Source organism: Hoplias malabaricus, chromosome 17 (assembly GCF_029633855.1).
Source record: "Hoplias malabaricus isolate fHopMal1 chromosome 17, fHopMal1.hap1, whole genome shotgun sequence".
Classification (NCBI taxonomy): domain Eukaryota; kingdom Metazoa; phylum Chordata; class Actinopteri; order Characiformes; family Erythrinidae; genus Hoplias; species Hoplias malabaricus.
The window spans coordinates 11138302-11162323 of NC_089816.1; the positions used below are offsets into that span (position 1 = coordinate 11138302).

The following is a 24022-nucleotide window of genomic DNA, read 5'->3' on the forward strand; positions in this document are numbered from 1 at the left end:
TAATAGTGTGTGTTTAAATGCTGTAACATGAGTGAAATGCGTCAAAAATACACAAGACATGCTTACCCTACTTATCCTCTTTCTCTTGTGCAGTAGAATTTCTCAGTCATGCAAACCGACTCAGTTTCATGTGACCTGTGCTGACTTCCGTGACAGTCATACTTAACATAATAGAGCATGCTACATTAACTAATGAATAATCAACATAGAAACATCTGCAAATGTGAAAAAAACATGTACTCTGTGTTTATCTGGTCTTGAAACAATATAAACTGATGATATTTGATATCTGCATGATATATACATCTACAGGGACATGCTGTAGGCTCAGGAGTTCAGTGGTATTCTGATGATCCAGCAAGTTGCAGTATCTGGCATGTGGTGTTATGTGTTGATGTGAAGGTCAGAGTGTTTTCCGTTAGTGGTTCCCTCAGATACAGTGTAACATATAGAAGGACAGAATATAATTGCTCAGATTGGGTGGCTACAAGCCTTTGTCATTGGTTTACTGGATCTAACAAGGGCTCTGCTTTAACAAAATAGGATGTGGAGTTGAGCCTTAATTTAAATTGTGAGTAAACTCTCTGTGTGTGTGTGTGTGTTTCTGCAGTTCTGCATTTTCTCTCAGAGAATACTGATATTTATGGATGCTGTATCTGATGTATGAGCACCATCATGTTATATACATAATCCAAGTTATATCTGAATGTAGGATTAGGAGCACACACCCCTTAAAGCAATCCCTGTAATCCCCAGTTTGCCTGTGCAACCTTCATCCTAGGTGCACAACTCTGCACAATCCCCTGAGGTGTGCATCGTTTGCAGTCAGTCAAAAAAATTGTTTTTAGGTTGTTGTTGTTGGTTTTTTTGTTTGTTTGTTTGCTTTAAATAAGAAAAAATATAAGTGAAAAAGAAGTTTTCAAGTAAAGCCAAATGGCTGTGGTGAATGAGGATGTGGCTGAGAAATTTTTGGACAGCAATCCAGCCTTCGCCAAGCAATACTACGACACCCACTTCAGGGCGCAAGTCATCTCAAAGCTGCTGTCCACTTCCAAGAAGACAGAGGTGGACATCAGCAAGTATCATAACCTGAGCTCTGTAGAAGAGAGCGAGGTGGTCTTCGACATGGTGAGAGACATGCAGGAGAATCTGCAGATGGAGAGGGCTATGTTCAACCTCATGCGCCACCTGTGCTTCATCATACGAGCAGATCGCATGAGCCTCTTCATGTACAGGCAGAGGAATGGCACAGCAGAGCTGGCCACTCGCCTCTTTAACGTCCACAAGGATGCTGTTCTTGAGGAGTGCCTGGTACCTCCAGACAGTGAAATTGTTTACCCACTGGACACAGGAATTGTGGGTCATGTGGCCAGCGTAAAGAAGACAGTGAATGTCCCCGATGTCTCACAGGTAGGCCATCGATTCTGATGTGGGATGAGAGATCTGTTCTCCAAATATGCACTTCCTATGAACAGCATCTTGGTTTCAGAGCTACATTATTGAGTACATACTAATAACAGTGTACATAATGTATTGTTTTATGTCCAGGAGGCCTATGTCTTCTTGAATCTTGAGGGCCAAATTTCAAACTTTGGCACACGTTTTGGTTAATTGTAAATCTGCCATCCAATGTCTTTCAGAGAAGAATCAGATTTCCTTTTACAATTACACTTATGTAAGTTGCTCTCATTCAGATTTCCATTTTCATCACTTTTCAAAGGTAAGTGAATGAAAAGCTTAGAGTCTTACCCAAGGACCATTATGTTATAATTCTGACAAAGGATTTCTGCCCAATTTTTCTTGAGGACTTGTTCCTTAGTGATTTTGTGACAATATCAAAAATGTATGGGGATATTTGTAATTTAATTAAGGACTGGAGCAATAAAACATGTTGTGAAATCTGCAAGATGGCTGTACAAACATAGTGTCCATACACATGCAAACCAGCAGAGTGCAGTGGCCGACTGCACAATACCACATTATGAATTTGACTCGTCCATTTCCACCAAGCCCATGGCTATAAAGTACATGCTGTTCCATACTGCATTGTCAATATAAGGACAATTTAGTACCCTAGAATGTAACAAGATCAAGTTTTAAAAAGTAATTCAGGAAAGATTATTATATGTATGACTGAACACTTAATACCTGCTAATTAGCCCACATAAAGATAGTTAGCAAAACAGGAAGGATAATAAATGAGTATTCACAAAAAATATACATTTCATAACTTATTTACACAGCTCACAATGACTATAATGTGTTTCACACCCTGTGATAATACCTTCATTTAGTTCAAAAGGCTTTAATCTGTTTGCTAGCAATGTGCAAAATGTATTCCATGGCTAAAAGCGAGGCACAGGGCCCAGTTTCTGAAGGATGTTGTTAAGACTGTTCACAGGACCAGGATTAATTTCAACCCGAATCACTGTGCTGCAGAAACCAGCCCAAACCAGATGTGCATGACAATGGTCTTGGGTGAAAGCTGTGAAATTTTGCTCTGTATTTGATTAGAAAGGAGCAATCATTTTCAGAGGGACTGTCTCTCTCTCCCCATCAGCATGAAAAGCAAAAACTCTTCAGCCTGGAAAACACTTTCCTCTGTAGAACACGACCTCTCCAGAGCACATAATCACTTGTAACAAATTGGTTTCCTTTATCTTTGTCGATGGTAACGTGTGACTAAAATACAAAGTCTTCAGAATGCAGCAGTGGCACTCCCTCATTGCTCAAGGCATCTTCTATGTAGCTGACCAGCAGGTAGATGTTCAGAAGCTTTGAATTCCAAGACTGTTTGGAGTAAGCTTGTAGTACATGTTGCTACTGTGAATTGTTCTTGATGAGACTGGTGATTCCTCTAAAAGCCAAGGTTTACATTCCCAATGTCACATACAAAAATCAATCAGTAATTTGGCTTTAAAATGAAGCTTCACTATTCTTATACCTGTGGCAAGAGCAGATTACTCCAGGTTTCTCTTTCCTTCCCCTGGCTGTGGGTGTTACTGGGCACTGGGAATAAAGCTTTTTAATCTCACTTGAATTAGAGCGATCCTGGATTAAATCTAAAGGTCAGTGCCTAAAGCCTTGTTCTCCAAGTCAGCGGAATAGCAGCAGCTTACCATGACCCCATATCTCATCCATTTTTCAGTACAACCATAACGACCCCTTATATGCAGTCCTCTGGATATTTAAAGCCTATTGGGTAAAGAAAAATAAAATGACATTGGAGCCAGTATTGAGCCCCGAATCACCAAAAGAATGGTGCTTTTCATCAAATGTATTTGACAGAAGTTATTACCTATCAGGAGAGACCAGCTATGAATTCTGAAAAGCCAATGGAAATTCAAAGGGGCATTCCAGACTAAAACTAGCATTTGATATATTATTTGTTGTTATGTATATTCCGTGTGTAGTGTAGCATAGCACCTCCCATATTAACAATAAATATATATCCTACCCCACATATTGAGCCCAAAAGCACTTATTTTCTTGCAAAATAATGGTTCACCTTCAAGATGCATTATTAAAAGGGGGTTGTCTAATTTTCAAACCAAGAAATCTCACCTTAGAGACTATGAATGTGCTGCTGTTAGAGGACTTGTAGGCCAGATGTGACAATTACTTTCTCTGTTATGTTCCTTTAAGGTCTGCTGACTGTGCTAATTTTTTCATCTAATACACGTACTTTGACAGATACGGATAGATTGAGAGGAATTGTGCATGCATTTTTTAAAAAACTTTTTATAGAGTAAAACATACTGCATGCCAAGCAACTGAAAATAACATGTTGAAGAAATGTCATACACAACACTCATAAGTTTGTAACATTATTATTGTTATTTAAATTTGGTTCTCTTTTCAGAGCTCACACTACAGTGATTTTGTGGACATTTTGACTGAGTATAAGACCAAGAATGTTCTGGCTACGCCCATCATGAACGGCAAGGACGTGGTGGCTATAATCATGGCAGTGAACAAGATTGACGGCCCCAGTTTCAACGCACAGGATGAGGAGGTGTCCTCTCTCTCTCTCTCTCTCTCTCTCTCTCTCTCTCTCTCTCTCTCTCTCTCTCTCTCTCTCTCTCTCTTTCTCTCTCTCTCTCTCTCTCTCTCTCTCTCATCCTTCCTGTCATCTAACAGTCTCTGTGATGGTGTGCATCACACTATATTATAAGCTTCAAGCTGAGACTTGAAATATTGAAAGATTTAGGCACTCATCATGTGGACATTTCTGTGTCCATCGTATCTGCCCAACTTCATTGCTTATAATGGTGAAGGTAATAGTAATCCATAATGCATACATTTTTTCTTCTAGGCATTGCAGAAATACATGAACTTTGCTAATCTGATTCTTCGAATATTCCACTTGAACTACTTGCACAACTGTGAAACCAGAAGAGGACAGGTGAAATGCTGTTCTTGTGTCAAATACAGATAATATTTTTGTTTTTGGGCTATTAGATTTTACACCCATATTTGTATCCACCTTGCAGGTGCTGCTCTGGTCAGCCAGCAAAGTGTTTGAAGAACTGACGGACATTGAGAGGCAGTTCCACAAAGCCCTGTACACAGTCCGAGCCTTCCTCAACTGTGACCGCTACTCTGTGGGCCTTCTGGACATGACGAAAACAAAAGTGATTTTCTCTGAATTTATGTTTGTCGAGAGCTACTGCGTTTTAAAATGTATTACCTTTTTTAGCGATGGATGCTATTGCCTCTCTAGTAGATCACATGTCAAACATATGTCTTTACAAGCAGATTCAGCTTAGTAGACATTTAGACATTAAACGGGCTGCAAATATTTAAATCCTAGGTCTTTAGGTAAGTAACACAGTGCTCTGTTTAAGCCTTAGAATAAAAGAATGAAAGAATATTTTTTCATGCTTTCAGGAGTTCTTTGACCTTTGGCCTGTTCTGATGGGGGAGGTACCACCATATGCAGGACCAAAGACGCCTGATGGCAGAGTAAGTATTGTATGGATTTACCTGACCATCAGACCATTATTCATAAAGCCAGTCCTTTTTATAACAAATACATGCCGTTTGGCTTCAGGAGTAAATTACGAAATTGCTTTCCCCTCAGGAAATTATCTTCTACAAAGTGATTGATTACATATTACATGGAAAGGAGGACATTAAAGTAATACCGTAAGTCGCTGCATATTTATGATCTTGAGGCTCAGCATTTAATTACTTGGATTTTAAACATATCAGATATAGACAAGGTGAAACTAGTTGCCTCTGTCTTGGCTTGCTTTAAATAGCCAGAAGCATAGCACAATTTCAGTCTTGGTATAACTGCTCAGAGAATGTTACTCTACAGTAATCCAGAGTTCAAAGTCAGGAACCACTGCAATGCTGGTACGACAGTAATACTAGATTGAACTCTCATCATTACCATTATGTAATGCTGAATCATAATTATTAGAGAGTGGCCTTCAGCGCAGGTCATAAACTCATTGATATAACTATGACATCCAGAATCCCCTTCTGGATGAGTGTTTTTCTGGTCCCACTCATTTCAATTCAAGACACAACTAGTTGATTTCACTATCAATTTATTAAATAGTTAGTAGTTAATCTGGCATGCTGTTTAGCTCCTAAAGCTCTATGTAATGGGGGAGTTAACTTGCTTGTATGTATTTAGATGCCACAAATGTAAAAAACGATTGAACATTTTTTTTACAAAAGATGTGCATTTGCACAATAGCTTCAGTAATTAAACAAAACCAGACAAACATGTTACTTCACAGATGTCTACAAGCCTTTAATGAAAGCTTAGAAGTCCCAGTGGTTACACAGTGCCATTATGTTTAATAATAATTAGTGAACATATGACATATCTTAATCTGTCCTGCTGGTGTTGTAGAAGCCATCATGTTTCATACATGGATCTTAGATTAATTCATGAACCTTTACTCTGTTACTGCTTTATCCTATCCCACAGTGGGTCAAGAGCATACCCAGAATTACTGGGTGTAAGGCAGGAACACACCTTAGACAGGGCTCCTGTCCATCACAGGGCATCATTGACCCATACCCTGCAGTCACACTTTCACATGTATGAAGACGTTTTGAGTAGGCAATCCATGTACCAACATGTGTTTTTGACTGTGGGTAGAAACCAGAACACCCATAGGAAACAAATGCAGACATTAGGAAAACACACAGACATTGCCCCATGATGGGGTTTGAATCCACAACCACAGGACCAAGATGTATTAATGTGCAAAGTCAGATAGGTAAAAATATGTAAGTACATTTTGCAAAGCAGACATTTGTACTGTTTTCTATAGGAATCCCCCTGCTGAACACTGGGCACTGGTTAGTGGACTTCCCACCTACGTGGCTGAAAACGGCTTGGTGAGTGTCTTCTGTCTTCCCTGACAGCTTAGCCATTGCAGTCACACAAACAGAAACTCATTACATGCAAGGCTGTATAACTCTCATGTGAACAGTGATGGGAAACGGGATGTGAATGAAATGTTGGAGAAGTGGAATTGTGTGGACAGTGTAATTAATGAAATATTGGTGTTCTGTACCAGTGAGTTTCATGGCTTCTCTCCCTCTGTCTTTCTTTCAGATCTGTAACATAATGAATGCTGCTGAAGATGAATTCTTTGAATTTCAAGTGAGCTATAGTTCGGACTTTAACAGTACCAGAATTAATGAGTAGATCAAAACATCTATCAGATTTGTATTGATTCACTAAAATTTCAAACATATTTTTTGTGTATGAAATCAACAGATAGATAAACTACACAGATATCTGAACAACACAACTAAAAACAGTGATCAGTTTTAGTGTGCCCATCCTTTATCTTTTCCAGTAGCTTAGAAACATAATTGTTAGAAGTCTCATTTCTCTATATTAATTAATATTTCTTTTTTGACATTCCTCTTCTATATTGAAGTGGGCTACCTTATGTATTGTCTCTTGTCTCTCATTGTCTCCTTAACAATGCATAGTGTACTTAATGGCCATGCTGACTGGTAATGATTTTATTAGTTACAACTGCTTTAAACTAACATTATATTCTGATTTGTTTTCTACAATGTTCTTTGTCAGAAAGAGCCTCTGGACGAATCAGGCTGGACTATAAAGAATGTTCTGTCCTTGCCAATTGTGAACAAAAAAGAGGAAATAGTAGGTGTGGCAACATTCTATAACAGGAAAGACGGGAAGCCATTTGATGACATGGATGAAACGTTAATGGAGGTATTTGTGGATTCCGTTTTGGCCGACGAGGGTTCAAGCAATGAGTCACTTGTGTTATTACACAACAGCCTTTACATTATTTATTTATGAAGTATTTATACAGAGGCGTCCTTGTATCCATGTATGATGGAACCGCACCATGCTTATACTTTACTGCAAAGTGGTTTATTTAGTTGAATCTCAGTGATCCACAAGCTAGTGTTAATTATAGTTCTTGTTCTTTTTTCCTCAGTCTCTTACTCAGTTTCTGGGCTGGTCAGTGCTGAACACTGATACTTATGATAAGATGAACAAACTGGAGAATCGCAAAGACATCTTTCAGGACATGGTCCTCTACCACGTCAAGTGCAGGAAGGATGAGATCCAGAATGTCCTGGTTGGTTTCTGCACTGCTGACATCAGCCATTAATCTTAAACAATGTACCATGAAAATAAGAAAATCAATTACCCCGCATTCTCAAAAATGTACTGCACTGTCACTGAGGTGGGTCCTTCACGAGGCTGGGGTGTACAATATTCCATTGAAATAATTTTTTTTTTTTAATAGCATTGAATGTTTTTATTTATAATCTCAGGAGAATGTCAAATTTTGAATTAATCTTTAGTTAGATTTTGCATTTGTAAACACTAATTAGTGACTTTCCTGTATATTTTGATCTCATACTTTGTTTTATGAGCAGAGTGCAATTAGAAGAGTGTCATATATGGTATGTAGGGTTTGTGGATTGGAACATTGTAAAGTATATGGAACTCCAGTAGACATTAAGATAAGATAATATAAGATACTCCTTTATTAGTCCCACAGTGAGGATATTCACAATTGTTTCATACACTTTTCTTTCTATTAATTCTTTCATACACTACAGCTTAAATCTATGCTTTTTTTAAATTAATTTTTTTGTTATGAAAAATGGGCGGCACGGTGGTGCAGCAGGTAGTGTCGCAGTCACACAGCTCCAGGGACCTGGAGGTTGTGGGCTCGAGTCCTGCTCCGGGTGACTGTCTGTGAGGAGTGTGGTGTGTTCTCCCTGTGTCCGCATGGGTTTCCTCCGGGTGACTGTCTGTGAGGAGTGTGGTGTGTTCTCCCTGTGTCCGTGTGGGTTTCCTCCGGGTGACTGTCTGTGAGGAGTTGGTGTGGTGTCCCCGTGTCCGTGTGGGTTTCCTCCCATGGTCCAAAAACACATGTTGGTAGGTGGATTGGCAACTCAAAAGTGTCCATAGGTGTGAGTATGTGAGTGAATGTGGGGGTGTTGCCCTGTGAAGGACTGGTGCCCCCTCCAGGGTGTATTCCTGCCTTGTGCCCAATGATTTCAGGTAGGCTCTGGACCCACCATGACCCTGAACAGGATAAGCGGAATGAATGAATAAACGAATGTTATGAAAAAATTCCAAACATGCTCATTTTCCTCTATGAAAGTGAGTGAAGTGTAATATTTAAGGTAAACTTTGAAACTGCGTACTGCTGTTTATTTGATGGTACATTCATGTTGTTTTTATTTCATTTAATTTTTATATTTTTATGCATTTTTATGTCTGTTATTTGTGAATTTGAATCGCATTAAAGAAAGAAACACATTAATAATTATATATTTAAGTGGAGGAACCTGCTGGAAGAGCATTGCTTTAATAGCTTAGTTTCTCAGGAATTTAAAAAAGTACTGTATGAAAAAGACACAGAATAATAATCGCTAATTCTCAAACCAGTCTCTGTCTACTGTGTTAGAACACACGCGAGGTTTATGGAAAAGAACCAGACGAATGTGAAGAAGAAGAACTGGAAGATATTCTGGTAAAATCTAATAATGGTTAAAGTATGAATATTGTACTCATGTATATTATATGAACCACATTTTCAATGCTGTTTACTTCCGTCTCAGGTAGAGGCACTTCCAGACTCAGAGCAGGTGGAGATCTTTGAGTTTCATTTCTGCGATTTTGAGCACTCTGAGCTGGACCTGGTTAAGTGTGGTATTCTGATGTACTATGAGCTGGGAGTGGTGGACAAGTTCCATATTCCTCGTGAGGTGAGCAGGAGTTAACAAGCTGTCTGCTGATTTGCATTCAGTGCTGTAAAATTGCAGTGAAAGAACAACAATAGAAATGGATTTCTATAGTTAACTGATATTTAGTACTAGTCCCGTTATCGCTGTACACTGTTAAAAACTATGCAGGTCAGAGATTGGTACAACATACTTAAGTCATATGGGATTAATTGTGCTTTTTCTGGTGGAATTTACTTAGTCATTAGTTCTATGTTGTCCACAGGTGCTGGTGAGGTTTGTATACTCTCTGAGTAAGGGCTACAGGAAGATCACGTACCACAACTGGAGACATGGTTTTAACGTGGGTCAGACCATGTTCACCCTACTCATGGTGAGAGGTTTACCTCTTAAACTGCCTGCTTATTTCAGCAGTGTTGATGTTAAAGTCCTTGTATCCAACATGATTTACTTTCTAAGAGAACCACTACCAAAATAGACATTGTTCATTTTTGCCTGATCATTTTACAATAATACATTTTTAAGTACATTTTTGTTATTTCCTGCCCAAAATCAAAAGGAAATGTAACTCCCACCTTATGAATTCAGAGTGAATATGTAGGGCTAAATAGCAGCAGGCTGAAAAGGTAGATATGTCAATATTGGGGTTTTTTTAGTCATGAGCTGTATTTATTGATTTACATATAGTCCATGTATTTACATATTATAATTAAGCTCTTTCAGGCAAGGAAGGACATTTCATTCTTGCATGATATGTGATATTTACGGTCTAATATTCAGTGATTTCTGTACATTATTCTGTAACTGCAATGCAGATTATGTAGCTCTAAACATGAGAAATTGAATTGCAAACCCACATATGGGCCCTTGCAGCTTTAGGAATAAATATCAGGGTGATGGCAAAGCTCCTATGAATAGATTTCAGTTCATTTGAGTCTAGAAACAAGCAAATGACCCCTCTTGACTGCAGTGCTTGAGACTTTGATAGATTCCTCCCATCTGTGTTGTGAACATTTCAGTGTGTAGGCTGTGTGCAGGTAATGTTTACTGTTATAGGACCCACCTCCTCCAGCATGTAGCTCTTAAAATGGAGAGTGAGGCGAGCTAATGAGGCAGCCAAGCATGAAAATACTCCACACTGCCTCATCAGTGATCACAGGAAGCGAGTGGTGAGCGAGGCAGGACAGAGGTGTGGAGTCAGTGGGAATGCGGGTCTTAATGAGGCTTCTTCAGTGCCGCACACAGGTGCCAATGAGCCTAATGAGCTCTCTGGAGTCAACAGGCTCCTCTGCAACAGGCATTGAGCGGGCCAAGGGCGGGTCCCCTCACGCAGATCTGCCAAGAGGCCCATTAACCACGACTCTAACATGCTCTCAGACAGGTGACCTGAAGCGCTACTACACGGACCTGGAGGCCATGGCCATGCTGACTGCCGGCCTTTGCCATGATATCGACCACCGTGGCACCAATAACCTCTACCAGATGAAGTACGAGCTGCTCACATTATTACATCCAAGAACCATCTGTGTTTTATTGTCACAAAGCTTTGAACTGATGTTACAATTTACCTGGGCTTGACAGATATGAAAAGTTTGTCACCTGTAAAAGATGATATAAAAACTGGTAATCAACCAATATTTCTATTGTTCAATACCTGCAAACATATCTAAGAGCAGAATGATGTTCATCATGTAAGCTTAATATAATCTTAATATCAACCAAGCCCTAATAATGTCATCAAATTAATAAAAGCAAATACAGACATATTAGATTAATTTATTAGAATATATTTGACCCAAACCCTGTTACTGCTCATAAAGCTTTAGTTAAGAAATGTGTCATGATTTGGAATATCTCTATTGTATAATTTATTTTCTCAGGTCTGGGAACCCACTGGCAAAACTACATGGCTCCTCCATCCTCGAGAGGCACCATCTGGAGTTTGGCAAAACTCTGCTGAGAGATGATGTAAGCCTGAGATTTCAGATGCCTTTCAGACACTCAAAATTCTTATAATAATTTCATGGAATAGTAACATTGCATGCCTGCCTGAAGTAAAGTGGCCACCCAGAGTTACCCACTAAAATGGCTGCTGTTTTCATTATTCTCAGAATGTTTCTTCATCATCTGTGATTTCATCATTTCAGGCCTTGAACATCTACCAGAATCTTAACCGGCGGCAGCACGACATTGTGATCCGTCTGATGGACATAGCTATCATTGCTACAGACCTGGCCTTGTATTTCAAGTAAGGGTATTGCATGTTAAAGTGTGCGTATGGTATAAGAATGTTGGCTTGTTTTTTTTTTCTCTCATTTTCTCTGGATCACACATGGAGGCTTTATCACCATAGAAACTGCAAGAACATTTCTGAGCTGTCAATCGTTTGTCACTGTGAATGACGCTGAGTTAATTATTATGTGCACTTGCAGGAAAAGAACCATGTTTCAAAAGATTGTGGATCAGTCAAAAACATATGAGAACTGGGACGACTGGACCAAATATATGATGCTGGAATCGACCAGGAAAGAGATAGTCATGTAAGTAGTGGTCTGTAGTGTACACCAGTAAAATCTGTCATGACTACATTAAGTCCAGTGCAATGCAGTGTTAATGCAGTTTCTGAAAGACTGCCTTGTGCCTTATACGGTAAATAGAGATTATATTAGTAATCAAGTAATCCTGATCAAATTTAGTTCAAATTTATTAAAACAGGTGAAAATATTTATTTTTAAAGCAATGCACAATTTTGAGTTGAAAACTAAGCAATATCTTACCTTTCAAAAGTTTCTAAATATGTTATTGGAGAAGGGTATATGGGGAAAAACATTTATAAAAAGATTGATTAGACACTCAGTATCACTGTTGCCAATCACCTTAGCTACTTTAATAGCATTAAATAGTTTCCCCTTGTGGACAATCGTCCACCTACTAAGTTAGAGTTAATGAGGCGGGGACAGTGTGAATAAGTGAATACCAGAGAGACTGTGTGAATGAGTGAATGAGTCCAAGAATCCAGTCCAAGAACTGCATTCATTCATTCATTCATTCATTCATTCATTCATTATCTGTAACCACTTATCCAATTCAGGGTCGCGGTGGGTCCAGAGCCTACCTGGAATCATTGGGCACAAGGAGGGGGATACACCCTGGAGGGGGCGCCAGTCCTTCACAGGGCAACAGGACTGCATAGCATCTACAATAGAATATGCATATAAATGAATTCATCCAATACGCTTTAAATCATACATTATCCTCATGTAATTACAATTAATTTATTGTTAACATTTATCTTAATCATTTTAAATGCATTCAATCTAGAACTAACCAAATTGCTTTGCGAATGTCATATGGATGTTGTTAAGTTCCTGGTGAGTGCCAGCATGGTGTTGATGATGTTTTCTCAGGGCTATGATGATGACTGCCTGTGATTTGTCTGCTATTGCCAAGCCCTGGGAGATCCAGAGTAAGGTATGGCATTCCTGTGCATAATACAGTAGCAGGCCCGATTCATTGGGCCCTGCATTGGAAACAAGCCATGAGTGCACAAAAGAAATAGTTGTGCTCCTAGGCAATATACTGTAATGAGACTCGTGCTCTATTCATATGATAATGTGATGGTTTGTTCACACTGTATTATTGTGTGCATTTCGGAGACCAGAGTTTTGTAGATGATTCTGTACAGAAGGCGATCTAGAATGGGATTGAACTATCTGAACATGTTGCTTTTTTATGCTCATTCTCTTTTATGCATTAGTGTATGTCGCCAAACCGTGGAAAAGTAGATGAAAAATGCTAATGACTGAGCATGATGTTTTGCTCCAGTTGAAATGTGCGAACTCCCCAGCAGATGAGCTTGTTTGAGGTCAAGCAATATTACTTCTGTCCTGTTGCGCTAAATTCTGTCCTAGGCTAAAAGATTACACACTGTGAAAAAATGATAAGAGAGCAGCTTGAGAGTTACTTTGAATTCTAACACTAACATTTAAGATATTTCACAGTGTGGTGAATCATTAGTTGTTTTGAACACTGGTATGCTGGAATTTACACGATGACCTTCCTAATTTGTTGCCTGCATGTCTGTGTCTCATATCAGTTTTTAAAATCTAAATACTAATGTATTTATGACAGGTGCATGTCCGCAGTGGTCCTAGTAAAAAACAATGATGTGTTCATTACTGTTGGGTGCACTGTGATCATTTTTAAGTGAATAAACACCAATATTTAAAATGCATCTACATCCCTAAATGTATCATAGATTTTAAATAAGTAGGGGAATTGATCAGATTACAAAATAAAAGGCACTCGCATGGTTTTATATGACAAAAAAATAAAAGAAAAAAATCCAGGATTGATCTGTTTCTTAGACTGTTTGACTTAAATATACAAATAAATGTGATAACAGCATTGTAATGTTATGCTTTTACAAGAGAAGAGTTGTAGTAAATGGCAGCACAAGTAATGGCACATTTAATTTTGTTTTTTGTCACTGTGATGCAAACAGCCTGTAAATAGAAATTGTACACTGGAATTAACTGAAAATGCCTCATTATAATTTTTGTGTGTTCATCCATCTTCACTTACAAAGTCAACAAATATAGGTAAAAAATTCAGACATGTGTTTGGTCCTACAGGTGGCACTGTCTGTGGCTGCAGAGTTCTGGGAGCAGGGTGACCTGGAGAGGACTGTACTGGAGCAGCAACCCATTGTGAGATATTTAGAGTAGTGATGAGAGAGAGAGAGAGAGAGAGAGAGAGAGAGAGAGAGAGAGAGAGAGAGAGAGAGATCACAGAATGTGGCGGTGGTTATGAAAGAAAGAAAGAAAAGAGAGAGAAAGTGAAAAAGGGAGAAATTTCCCATGGGCCACGTAATGATGTACTGCCTATTATGTGGTGCAGTGAATCAGAAAGAGCGGTCGTAGTGGCCCAGTCAGCCGCACCATTCCCTAACTCCCCCATTTTACACAGCTCTGACTCCAGATCCCTTAATGTCAAGCCCTTCAAATTGCCATCCCATGGCGACTAGCTTTCTTCAAATCCAACAATTCCTGCTGAAATGGTGGGAATTCTGCTTTTTTTTAAATGGCTGCGCTTCTTTTTTACTCAAAGCTAACCGAGTTCTGTTTGCGCTCTAGCCCATGATGGACAGGAACAAAGCAGATGAACTACCGAAACTGCAGTGTGGTTTCATTGATTTCGTCTGCGCTTTTGTGTACAAGGTGAGCTGCTCCATTCTGATGAGCCCACACATCACACACAAGCCTTCATTCCATCAAACATAAAAAAAAACCTGTCCTAGACATCCGGACATTCACAGTGACAGTATTGTGAAAAAATCTGTGCACAAAAGAAAACTATTTTGGATGTAGTGAGGTAGTCAGGAGAACACACTGACTCCAGATTGGATGGAAAGGGTTAAACGACACTTTAGCATACTTAGCATAAAATTCCCCATATATTATTATATATGTTTTAATAATACAACACATACATATTAGAATTCGAATCACTTTATTGGCCATTGTGCTTGCACACAAAGTAAATTGTCCAAATTTAACCCAATCCGGGCAGTGAAATACACATTTACACACACAAGTGAACACTAGGGGGCAGTGAGCACACATGCTGCAGCCTCATGTTGCATATATGTGGATGTACAGAGGGCCAATCAGAATGCAACTGGCAGAATCCTGGCAGTGAGGCCAGTTTAGAGCACTGAAAGTATCAGACTGTGTATAAAACATTGAACAAAATTATAGTGTGCAATAGTGTCAATGCTAGGTTTTTCTGCTTTTATTTATTGCTGTATTGCGACTCTTATATTTGTGCCAGATGGTCCACCCATAGTTTACTGCAGACATGGAGGGAGAATGTGACTTGCATTATTCATACAGAAATTTGGTTCTCAGACTCAGCTGAATGCTCTAATGATGCAGTGTTCCAGCTCAGGTCAAAGAAAGTTGAATTTTTCCTGTCACCCACAGTTCAACTATGCCTTGAATTCTGCTTTCAACATTCTGACATTTAGCAATACTTTCTCTGTATTAGTGTCAGTGGCTGTTACAGAAGATGTATGATTTATATAATGAATCAATTTGTGTATAATTCTTGTATAAAACAACAAACATGCATATAATGTTTGGTTCCATGCACAACAATTTGGCAAATTATATTTCTCCTATGTGAATGTGTTTAGCTTTTAATTGTCTTTCCTACTGTGATATTTTTCATATAAAAATGAACAAAATATTCATTATCTTTCTTGGGGTTCAGGATGACATGGTCAGGTTTCATTAAGGCCCTTCCACATAAGCTATTTCGTACTGTTTCGAACTGTTCACAAATGACCCTGAACTTCATAAAACTACTAAATTTTAAGGATCAGCAAGAAATTATTGCACAAAAGGTACACTAGAGATACACTAAGTTCTTACAGTCTGCTGTTGACCAATAAAATGGCAGTATTACTCCACAGTTCAGTGTGTAGGAGGTCAGTTCCCCCCAGATGTATGTTGCTTCATTAACCTAATCTTACTCAAGCCCTCACTCCTCTGTATCCTCCTACAGGAGTTCTCTCGATTCCATGTGGAGATCACACCCATGCTGGAGAGACTGCTGAACAACAGGAAGGAGTGGAACGCTCTTAAAGAACAATATGAAGCCAAACTGGCTAAGATTGAGGAGGCCAAGAAAGCTAAAGAGGAGGCTTCGGCAGCTGCATCTGTTGCCAACCATGGTGAGAACTCCATTAAACCGTTAAAGAATACCTTGACTCTTCAGGATATCTTGTTTATTCAGGGACGTCAAAAGCATTTGGTTCTGTTTCTCATGTGAGTTGCACTTGATTGAAAAATGTAAATAAATCTAATCACATATAAAATAGACCCTTCTAGTACACACTTGGCATTGGGTATGCTGACCTTTGGTTCAAGTGTAGCTGCTCTAAAGCATCCTAATTCTTTCCATGCTTTTTGAGGGATATTATACACACTGGGTGTTCAGAATTGTATGTCTCTGTCAGGAATGGGTGCAGCTTAAAGAAGCCAAGCTCCCTAATTAGAGGGTATGTTCAGAGAGTGTTGGACATATTCCATATAAGACCTTTTCCGAATGCCAGAAAGCAAGAAAAGCTTTAGAGTGACTTTCCTGTGGTGGTTCCTTACAATGGCCTTTCTTCATGTGTATGTTACAAAACAGAAATGTGACAAATACTCTTTTAGGTTTTTGGCTAATGGGGCAGATCTGACACACACCTTTGACAATTTGTACCTGAGGGACATTGACCTTAACCTGTGTATGTTCAGCTAACCACCACCCCCCTCTCTCTCTTTTCTCTCATCAGCAAACGCTGCTCCAGCATCGAATTCCAAGACCTGTGTCCTCAGCTAGAGCTTAGTCGCTCCAGTCCATGCGCACTGCATATGAATGGAAATGAGTTAATTCACATTCAGGTCATATTTTATTATTTTCACATTTAGGTTTTCAAAATGCTGTCATTAAGATTAGAAGCTGTGGAAGATTACAAAAGAGCTCTGCTGTGTGTGAAATGGACTGTTCTGTTGGGCTCAGGGGAGATTGTAAAAACAGTGTGATGATAACACTGAGATGTACTCAACATTAGTTAATGACTGTTTAATGCTTTACAAATGTGGTTCTAATGTAAATGAGCAAACAACATATTGGCAGTTTCATATCAATATCTTTTTCTATTTTATTATTTCAAAACGATTTGTTGTTTACTTGGTAGGGACCAGTCATGCAGAATGGAACAATAGAAAGAGTCCAAAATGACTTACATAGACATACAGAAGTTAATGGACTCGTTCAACAAAAAAACCGAAATACAAGATTTTCTACTTATCCACTTTTTCTCCACAAATCACTCACTGCCACCTCGTTCTGTTCAAATCACGGTGGGACCATGGCCTACTGGGAGTCACTGACTGCAAGGCAGGAACACAGCCTGAACTTAACATCACATGTCCATCACAGGGCATTACACACTCAGTCACTCACAGATATGGACATGTGGGAAGAATCCTGAGTGTCCGGACATAACCCAAGAGAACACTGAGAGATAACACCCAACTCTTTACAGACAGTGACCCAAGGCAGGGTTTGAACCCAAAACCCCAGGAACCTGGAACTGTTATGGGACTTGTATAGAATTGTATAGTGTATAGTGTTTCTGTATGATAGGTGTTTCTGAATTAATCGCCAGTGAATGTAAGTACAAAATGTAGGTTAATATGCACATAAAGAGTAAGATACCTGCTATATTTTGACCCACTCTATTTTGGGCTCCTCTCTGATGTAACAATGTACTGTGTGATATCCAAGCTAAAAATAAACCGACTCACATGACACCCTTTTTCTGCTTTTATTGGGGTGGTGTAAGCGAGCGGTGCTTTGTAGATTTTCCACAGCAGCGGCTCAGGCAAGAGGACACTGCACACTTGGCTGAGCCTGTGTGCGTGCTAACTGTCCCACAGGGACACTGCATAATCAGCAGACAAAAGCCAGGATGATGCCCTGAGGGCAGTAGGCATAATTGAGTGGAGAGGCGAGCATGCTGATCACGAAGGGGTGGAGGGGTAGAGCAGTTACAGCATTGACGTCATCTCACACACGCAGTCAGGGCACGTCAGCAGGCTCTGATGTCATGGCTTTTTGTGGCTGTATCTACCTCACTGCAGAACTGCAGTCACAAGCACGTCTTACGAGCCTTGTGACATCTAGAGGTTCACGCTCATGCATGTGACTTGGGCTTTGTCTCAAATAGCTTTTATGTAGAGCAGCGTACAACGCATCAAACTGTGCACTTAATGTTATAAGTGGAGTCATGCAGCTTATGGCAAAATATAAAAGGATATCTGCAAGACATAAATTAGACATAAAATATAATGTTTGGGTGATTTTTATTAGATATGTAATAATTTATTTTATATAAAATGGACCCAAATCATACATACAAACTACGCAGTGTGCTAAAAATGCATTGCTTATAGTCTCAGCATAGTCTCATATTAACGTTTGATGGAGTATTTTGATGTAGAATTTATTTTTTTGTGCCCTACAAAGTGCACTACATAGGGAGAATGGAGCAATTTGAGCATCAGCCCTACCCTAATACAGTGGACTGGTAATTTGCGATTGGTTCCTCTGGGTGCTGCATTGTTAGGGTGGGCTATTATTATGCCTTTATAAGGTCAGCAAGCCTAGCATGCTCCAATCTAAAAGCTGGAACATTTGCCTGGATACTGAATTTTTCAACAGAGCAGCCAATCACACAACTCTTATTTACACAGCAGCCCATAATAGGGATGAGGAGATGATTTCAGAACAGCTGCTGCTGAGGTTTGGACAATCCCACCCCCACCCCCTCCACCAAAACCCCTTCCAATCTGTACAACACTGCTCCCTAACACTCATTCTAGGAAGTATTTCATAACACTGACTCACAGTTCTGGGGAAGTATTGAACTCTCCCAGTAGCAGGCAACATATTAATTCTCACTGGGCAAGAACTCAGCACTAGACTCGAATGAAATGCTTTGCAAGAGGGTTAACAAAAGTGTGGCCCCTGAAAGCATACACTAAACCCCTACTGCAAACGATATGCCCACATATGTGTTTAGTTCACGCCTCTATAAAAAAACACTGGAAAGAATGAAATAAAACAAAAAATGTCATATCTTTGCACAGACCACATTACTGTCTTAGTTTGCTGATCTCAGATAAGAGGAAATTGAGCAGATTTAAGTTACGTTTTTGTAAATAACATTGTAACATATTTAAAAAATTCATAAAAATGTATTTAGACCAGGGCTGAAATAAATATATAAACCATTTACTCTTTCGAAGCAGTATTATTCGGTATTTTAACAACAGCGAACAATGTGTTGTTATTTTGATAACTTAAAAACCTTCCTTATTTGTATGTTTGTCATTTTGCCCCTTGTCACACCAACGACGCACTTTGGCTAGATTTTCTGGGTTGGTTTCCAGACAAAGATTAAGCCCAGTCCTGAACTACACAGCATTCTTCTAAGACTAACCTTAATCCCGACTGTGAAACTGAGCCTCAGTATCTAATGCGTTCAGTGCAGAGATTCAGATATTCATTGTATGTTGTTCATTAAGATTTTTTTTATTTTCTGGAGGCAAATCAATGAATATATGTACCTTTTACAGTATATGAGGATCAATTTCTACAGTTTAATAATGTAAACAATCTCAGAAGAGAAATGTATTCAGTTTTTAAAAGGAAGCCATTGTCTTTTTTTTCCCTTGAAACTATTTACATGAATTAAAATATAATTTATAACATCAGATCATTTCCACTGTATAGATCATCTCTGAAACTAGATTTTAACAGTTCAAAAATACTGAAATGCATTACGTCTCCATTCTCAAGACATATGAAATCACACAATACAAAGAAAATAAAGAAATAAAACACCATTAAAAGACATCCAAACTAAATGGCATATAAATAAAAAAAGAACAAACTCAAAATAAAACCAATATATGTAAAAATATAAAATCTTACTAGCAGTATTTACCATATACCAAAAAACTAAGTTAAAAAAGGGGAAAAATCAGTGAAATTCATAGCCATTATATGTAAAGATATTGAAAGAAATGAAACAACAAAAGAAATCAATGTATGCCCTTTGATGTTTGATTTTGTTTCCACCAAAGACAAGGTCTTGAAGCAGCAAAGACTACGACCATCACTGGCTTCATGGATAACACAAAGACATCAGAGGCAGTCTGTTAGCCCAGGCTCCGGCTTTAACATCACACTGGATGAAGTGGACTTTTCCACATTTATGATCATCATACAGTACAGACAATATAAACACATCTCCTCAGTACATGTTTGTGGTGACTGAGTGGGCGAGTTCTTGCCAATATTGCGATACACTTTGTGAAAGATGAGCTCATAGGGTAATAGAGGTGATGTTTTAAAGTGACATGTTCTGTTTTTTTTTATCCATTTTTATCATTTTACTTATACTTACTTTTTACAATAACAATGAATGCATACACTCAAACCCACATCCAGCCATACATTAACACACACACACACACACACACACACACAGCTGCACAAACTAGGCTGATCCAGACATTCATTCATGGGATGGATTTGATGTGGTACTGCACTTCTGTACAAACATCAAATATATATCTTTATTTTTTGGTCAGCTTGTAGAGCGATTGCTGAAATGAAGATGTATTGCATTTGTCTTGTAGAGGGTTCCCTTTGGAAGTTTTTATTCATGTTTTCCTTTCATTTGGATCATCGCAGAGTGTACATTCGAAAATCGACACTGAAATGTACTGAAGTGCTATTAAATGCTGAACAAAATGATCATAGTTCTTCATAAGAAATTATATCATCTATATATTTAAATATTTTTATATATATCTATATATATATCTACACAAACCCAAATACATATATATCCACACACACACATTTTATATATATATATATATATATATATATATATATATATATATATATATAAAATGTATACACCTTTCATAATATGGCTGTATTGAAAAAGGTTACTTAAGAAAAAATGTTGGACTTTCTAAAGGACAGTAGATATTATTAATAAAAGTTGAATAGCTGTGTTTCCTCTATTGTTTTATAAGGCTCTCCTTGTGAGATCGGGCTGTCAGTTTATTCCTCATTAGAAGTAACCTAGTGCCGTCTCAACAAATTCAGGCTTCAGTAGGTCTACAGTGCACGCATACACACATACAAACACACACACACACACGGACCCAGCTGTCACACAGTTCACACTCATGCTAATTCATTAATACTGCATGACAGTGCAGGTGGATTCAGTCAAGTGTCGTCAGTGTGAGTACCAGTAGAAAGTGGCAATACTATACTGAAATTAGTAAGCATACTTCAGCTCTCATAGCTTTGTTTGCACTTCAACTTGTGGACAATTGTACAGACCACTAAACCACTGCGTACTCCACCATTTTTATACCAGAACAGTACACTCATGTTCTCAAGAACTGCCCCGAATAAGTTACAAAGGACCAACCTCTTAAATAAAACTTTACGTCTATCAGAAAGGCTCTCTTAGATAATATGTATTGCATCAGTTCTATTTTACAAAAGAAGAAATTACCTAATTACTATTATTAAAAACAAAATGAAAGAAAATAAAATATAGTCTGACTTTTTTCTAAAGGGATAGTTTTTTTTTTTTTACAACAGCATTTTTATGAAGCCATGTCTGTATAAAATTCCTTTCTACACTTCCCTGTATTGCTCGAACTTGCTTCATCATTATCATCACTTCATTTCTGCCTTGGTAGACACACCTGCTTGTGAACACATGAGCTCTCATGTTTACATTAGACACAGTGCTATGTACACATTATATACCTAGATATATATATATATATATAGATCTATATAGAATAATGTAAACCAGCACATTCTCCCAGTAGTAACATACTAAGCACAAACACTCATTCAGGTTTTTTTAGGATCTGCGTGGGATGATTTATTATTTTATTGTTTTTTTAAGATGACGCGGTGCTCGCTTCTGCTGTCTGAAACAAGCGAGCCGATCAGCATCTGGTGCCTAGAAGGGTAGGTCGAGAAGGCACGTCCTGACTGGGTTATAGCCTTAACACTGAATAAGGCGTGTTGTACTTAGTGTGCGTTCAAAGTCAAAGGAGGATTCTCAGTGATGTAAACATTCAGTTTCCTGGTGTGATGCTGAGGAGGAGATTGGATAAAAAGAGGTGTGGGTTGGGGGGATAATGTGTAAGAAACATACATACACACACACACACATACAGCTCCACTGTACAAGATCCACAGGCTAAAGGTAAAAGGACCCCACATGAAAAATCAAACTGCAAAGGCCAGAGTGAAAAGACTTCACGTCCCCTCGCACCTTATGGGGGCCAAGCCCATCCTGGGACCTGACAAAAAGACAGAGACAGCACGTTTGGATATAGATTTTAGACTGCAAAAAACACACTGAGAACAATCAGAGTTTGATACAACGAGGCAAGAACTAGAAAAATCTTCCCCTATTAGCCGAGAGGGAGTAGAAAAACTGAACGAGAGAGAGAGAGAGAGAGAGAGAGAGCACAAGAACAAGAGAGAGACAGGGAGATGTAAACAAGGTAGAGATACGTTTGTATCTCTTGGGACATTGAGCTTTGGAAATATCGTCCTCCCAGGTTTCCACCGCCCTTCTCTCTAGCACTAGTATTAGCAACGCTAACCTCCAACAGTTTTCGATGCAGAAATTGTGTCATGGGCTGTGCTGCTGGATGAAAACCTCTCAAACCAAGGCAGATCAACAGGGGAGACTACATTCAGATCTGTGAGGGATACATTCCACCCAGAAACAATGCAAAACGCTAAGCCAGTCCACACAGATTGTTTCACATTTTCAGACTAAATGGGACGCACTGCAGCTGACATCCCGCTGCGGATTTATGTTTGAGAAATGCTGAAAGATACTGAATGTTATTGAATCTATTGCTGGGGGGAGAAATATGGATAGTGCAGCTAAACTGGTTGGAACTTGGGGCTCCATTGCTTATTAATCTTGTGGCAGCCAGCAGCAGAACCCAGCCAGAAGAGGGGAGAGCGAGAAACCACTACGCTACTACCTCGTTTGAGTGCATAGATGAAATAAGGAAGCACTAAAATTAAAAGACACCTTTTTTTCTCCTTTTTGATTTGTAAACTCTGCGTATTCCATATTTTTGTGTTTTTTTCTCTTCTCTTTTTTTGTCATTGTAACACACACATTTGAACATCCACAAAGGTTTACTAATTATTGTTTATATACTTGTACGACAAAAACGGTGAGAGTTGCAGCGCCACTGAAAAAAGTGACAAAGGGTCACAAAAAATAAAAATAAAAAAACAACACACACACACACACACACATACACACGTCACGACGACCAAACGAAGGGAGAGAGGGAGTCAGAAAGAGCTTCAGAGAAAGAGAGAGAGAGAGAGAGAGAAAGGGGTTGCTACAGAAGCCTGAGCCGCTCTGAGTCAGCAATGACTTGCGAACGCTTGGGTTCTCCGTCCTCGCAGCTCTTTCTGTTGTTTCATTGCCTGATTCCATCCTCAGTCCCCTGTGGCCTTCCATCCTCAGTAAGAAGAGATAAGTCCTTTTCTTCTCTTTTCTTTTTTTAATTTACTGATTCCAATGTTGAAAATGTAAACATGAGCTGGAGTCTCTGCTGAGGTGCGAGGCGCTGTGGGGCAGGGCGCACTCCCTAAGGCGTGTCAGCGATGTAGACTCCTCTGAGCCTCCTTCAGGAGAGTGTCAAAGTCCAGAGCATCATACTTGCTCTTCACTGGGCCTGGTCCTGCCTCATCTGAACAGACAAACAGAACAGTTAGCTTAGCTCCTGGCCACAGGAATATTATATTGTTTAGATTACAAATGTATTAGGTATGTTTATTTTATTCATTTTGCCCTCAAATAGGTCAATGCTAAATCCACCCAGCAGCTAGGACTCCACAAAACACACAACACTGAGATATGGGAAACCAGCCTTTATTTTTTTCCCAAACTGCCACAAACACACGATTAGTTTTACAGTCATTTGGACTCCTGACTACAAATGGCAGTGGTAATTGGTATCAAACTGGGATTATTTATTAATTGCAGATTGTTAATTACTGTGAAGCTACTATGTATACCCAACTTCGAAATTAGAGAATACATTAAATGTAAATATTTAACTCAATACTCAACATAAACAAAAGGAATGCAGAT

The 24022-nt window shown here is 38.9% G+C and overlaps 2 protein-coding genes across 2 annotated transcripts in view; one reads left to right on the top strand and one right to left on the bottom strand.

Moving 5' to 3' along the window:
• Positions 1–933: 933 nt before the first annotated feature.
• On the top strand, positions 934–17531 carry pde6a (phosphodiesterase 6A, cGMP-specific, rod, alpha). The gene is made up of 22 exons (XM_066649598.1): positions 934–1410; positions 3863–4015; positions 4316–4405; positions 4494–4634; positions 4891–4965; positions 5084–5148; positions 6297–6363; positions 6584–6631; positions 7070–7219; positions 7452–7595; positions 8943–9008; positions 9097–9243; positions 9485–9592; positions 10597–10706; positions 11100–11187; positions 11367–11467; positions 11652–11759; positions 12627–12690; positions 13854–13928; positions 14355–14438; positions 15787–15955; positions 16562–17531. The coding sequence occupies exons 1-22, from the start codon at positions 934–936 to the stop codon at positions 16606–16608; spliced, it is 2577 nt and encodes an 858-aa protein (XP_066505695.1). The 3' UTR covers positions 16609–17531.
• Positions 17532–20676: 3145 nt separating this feature from the next.
• Positions 20677–24022, bottom strand: part of ppargc1b (peroxisome proliferator-activated receptor gamma, coactivator 1 beta) — a 47490-nt gene continuing 44144 nt past the window's right edge. Inside the window, exon 12 of the mRNA XM_066649723.1 lies at positions 20677–23618. Within this exon, the coding sequence (XP_066505820.1) occupies positions 23527–23618 (92 nt within the window). The 3' untranslated portion in view covers positions 20677–23526. The remainder of the gene's footprint in view (positions 23619–24022) is intronic.

What these genes read in the sequence shown, in the direction of transcription:
- pde6a (XM_066649598.1), top strand. Translation starts at nt 934, where the DNA reads ATGGCTGTGGTGAATGAGGATGTGGCTGAGAAATTTTTGGACAGCAAT. An exon ending in TGGACATGACGAAAACAAAA is followed by an intron (nt 4,635 to 4,890) that starts GTGATTTTCTCT and finishes TCATGCTTTCAG; the next exon opens with GAGTTCTTTGACCTTTGGCC. An exon ending in AAGAACTGGAAGATATTCTG is followed by an intron (nt 9,009 to 9,096) that starts GTAAAATCTAAT and finishes CTTCCGTCTCAG; the next exon opens with GTAGAGGCACTTCCAGACTC.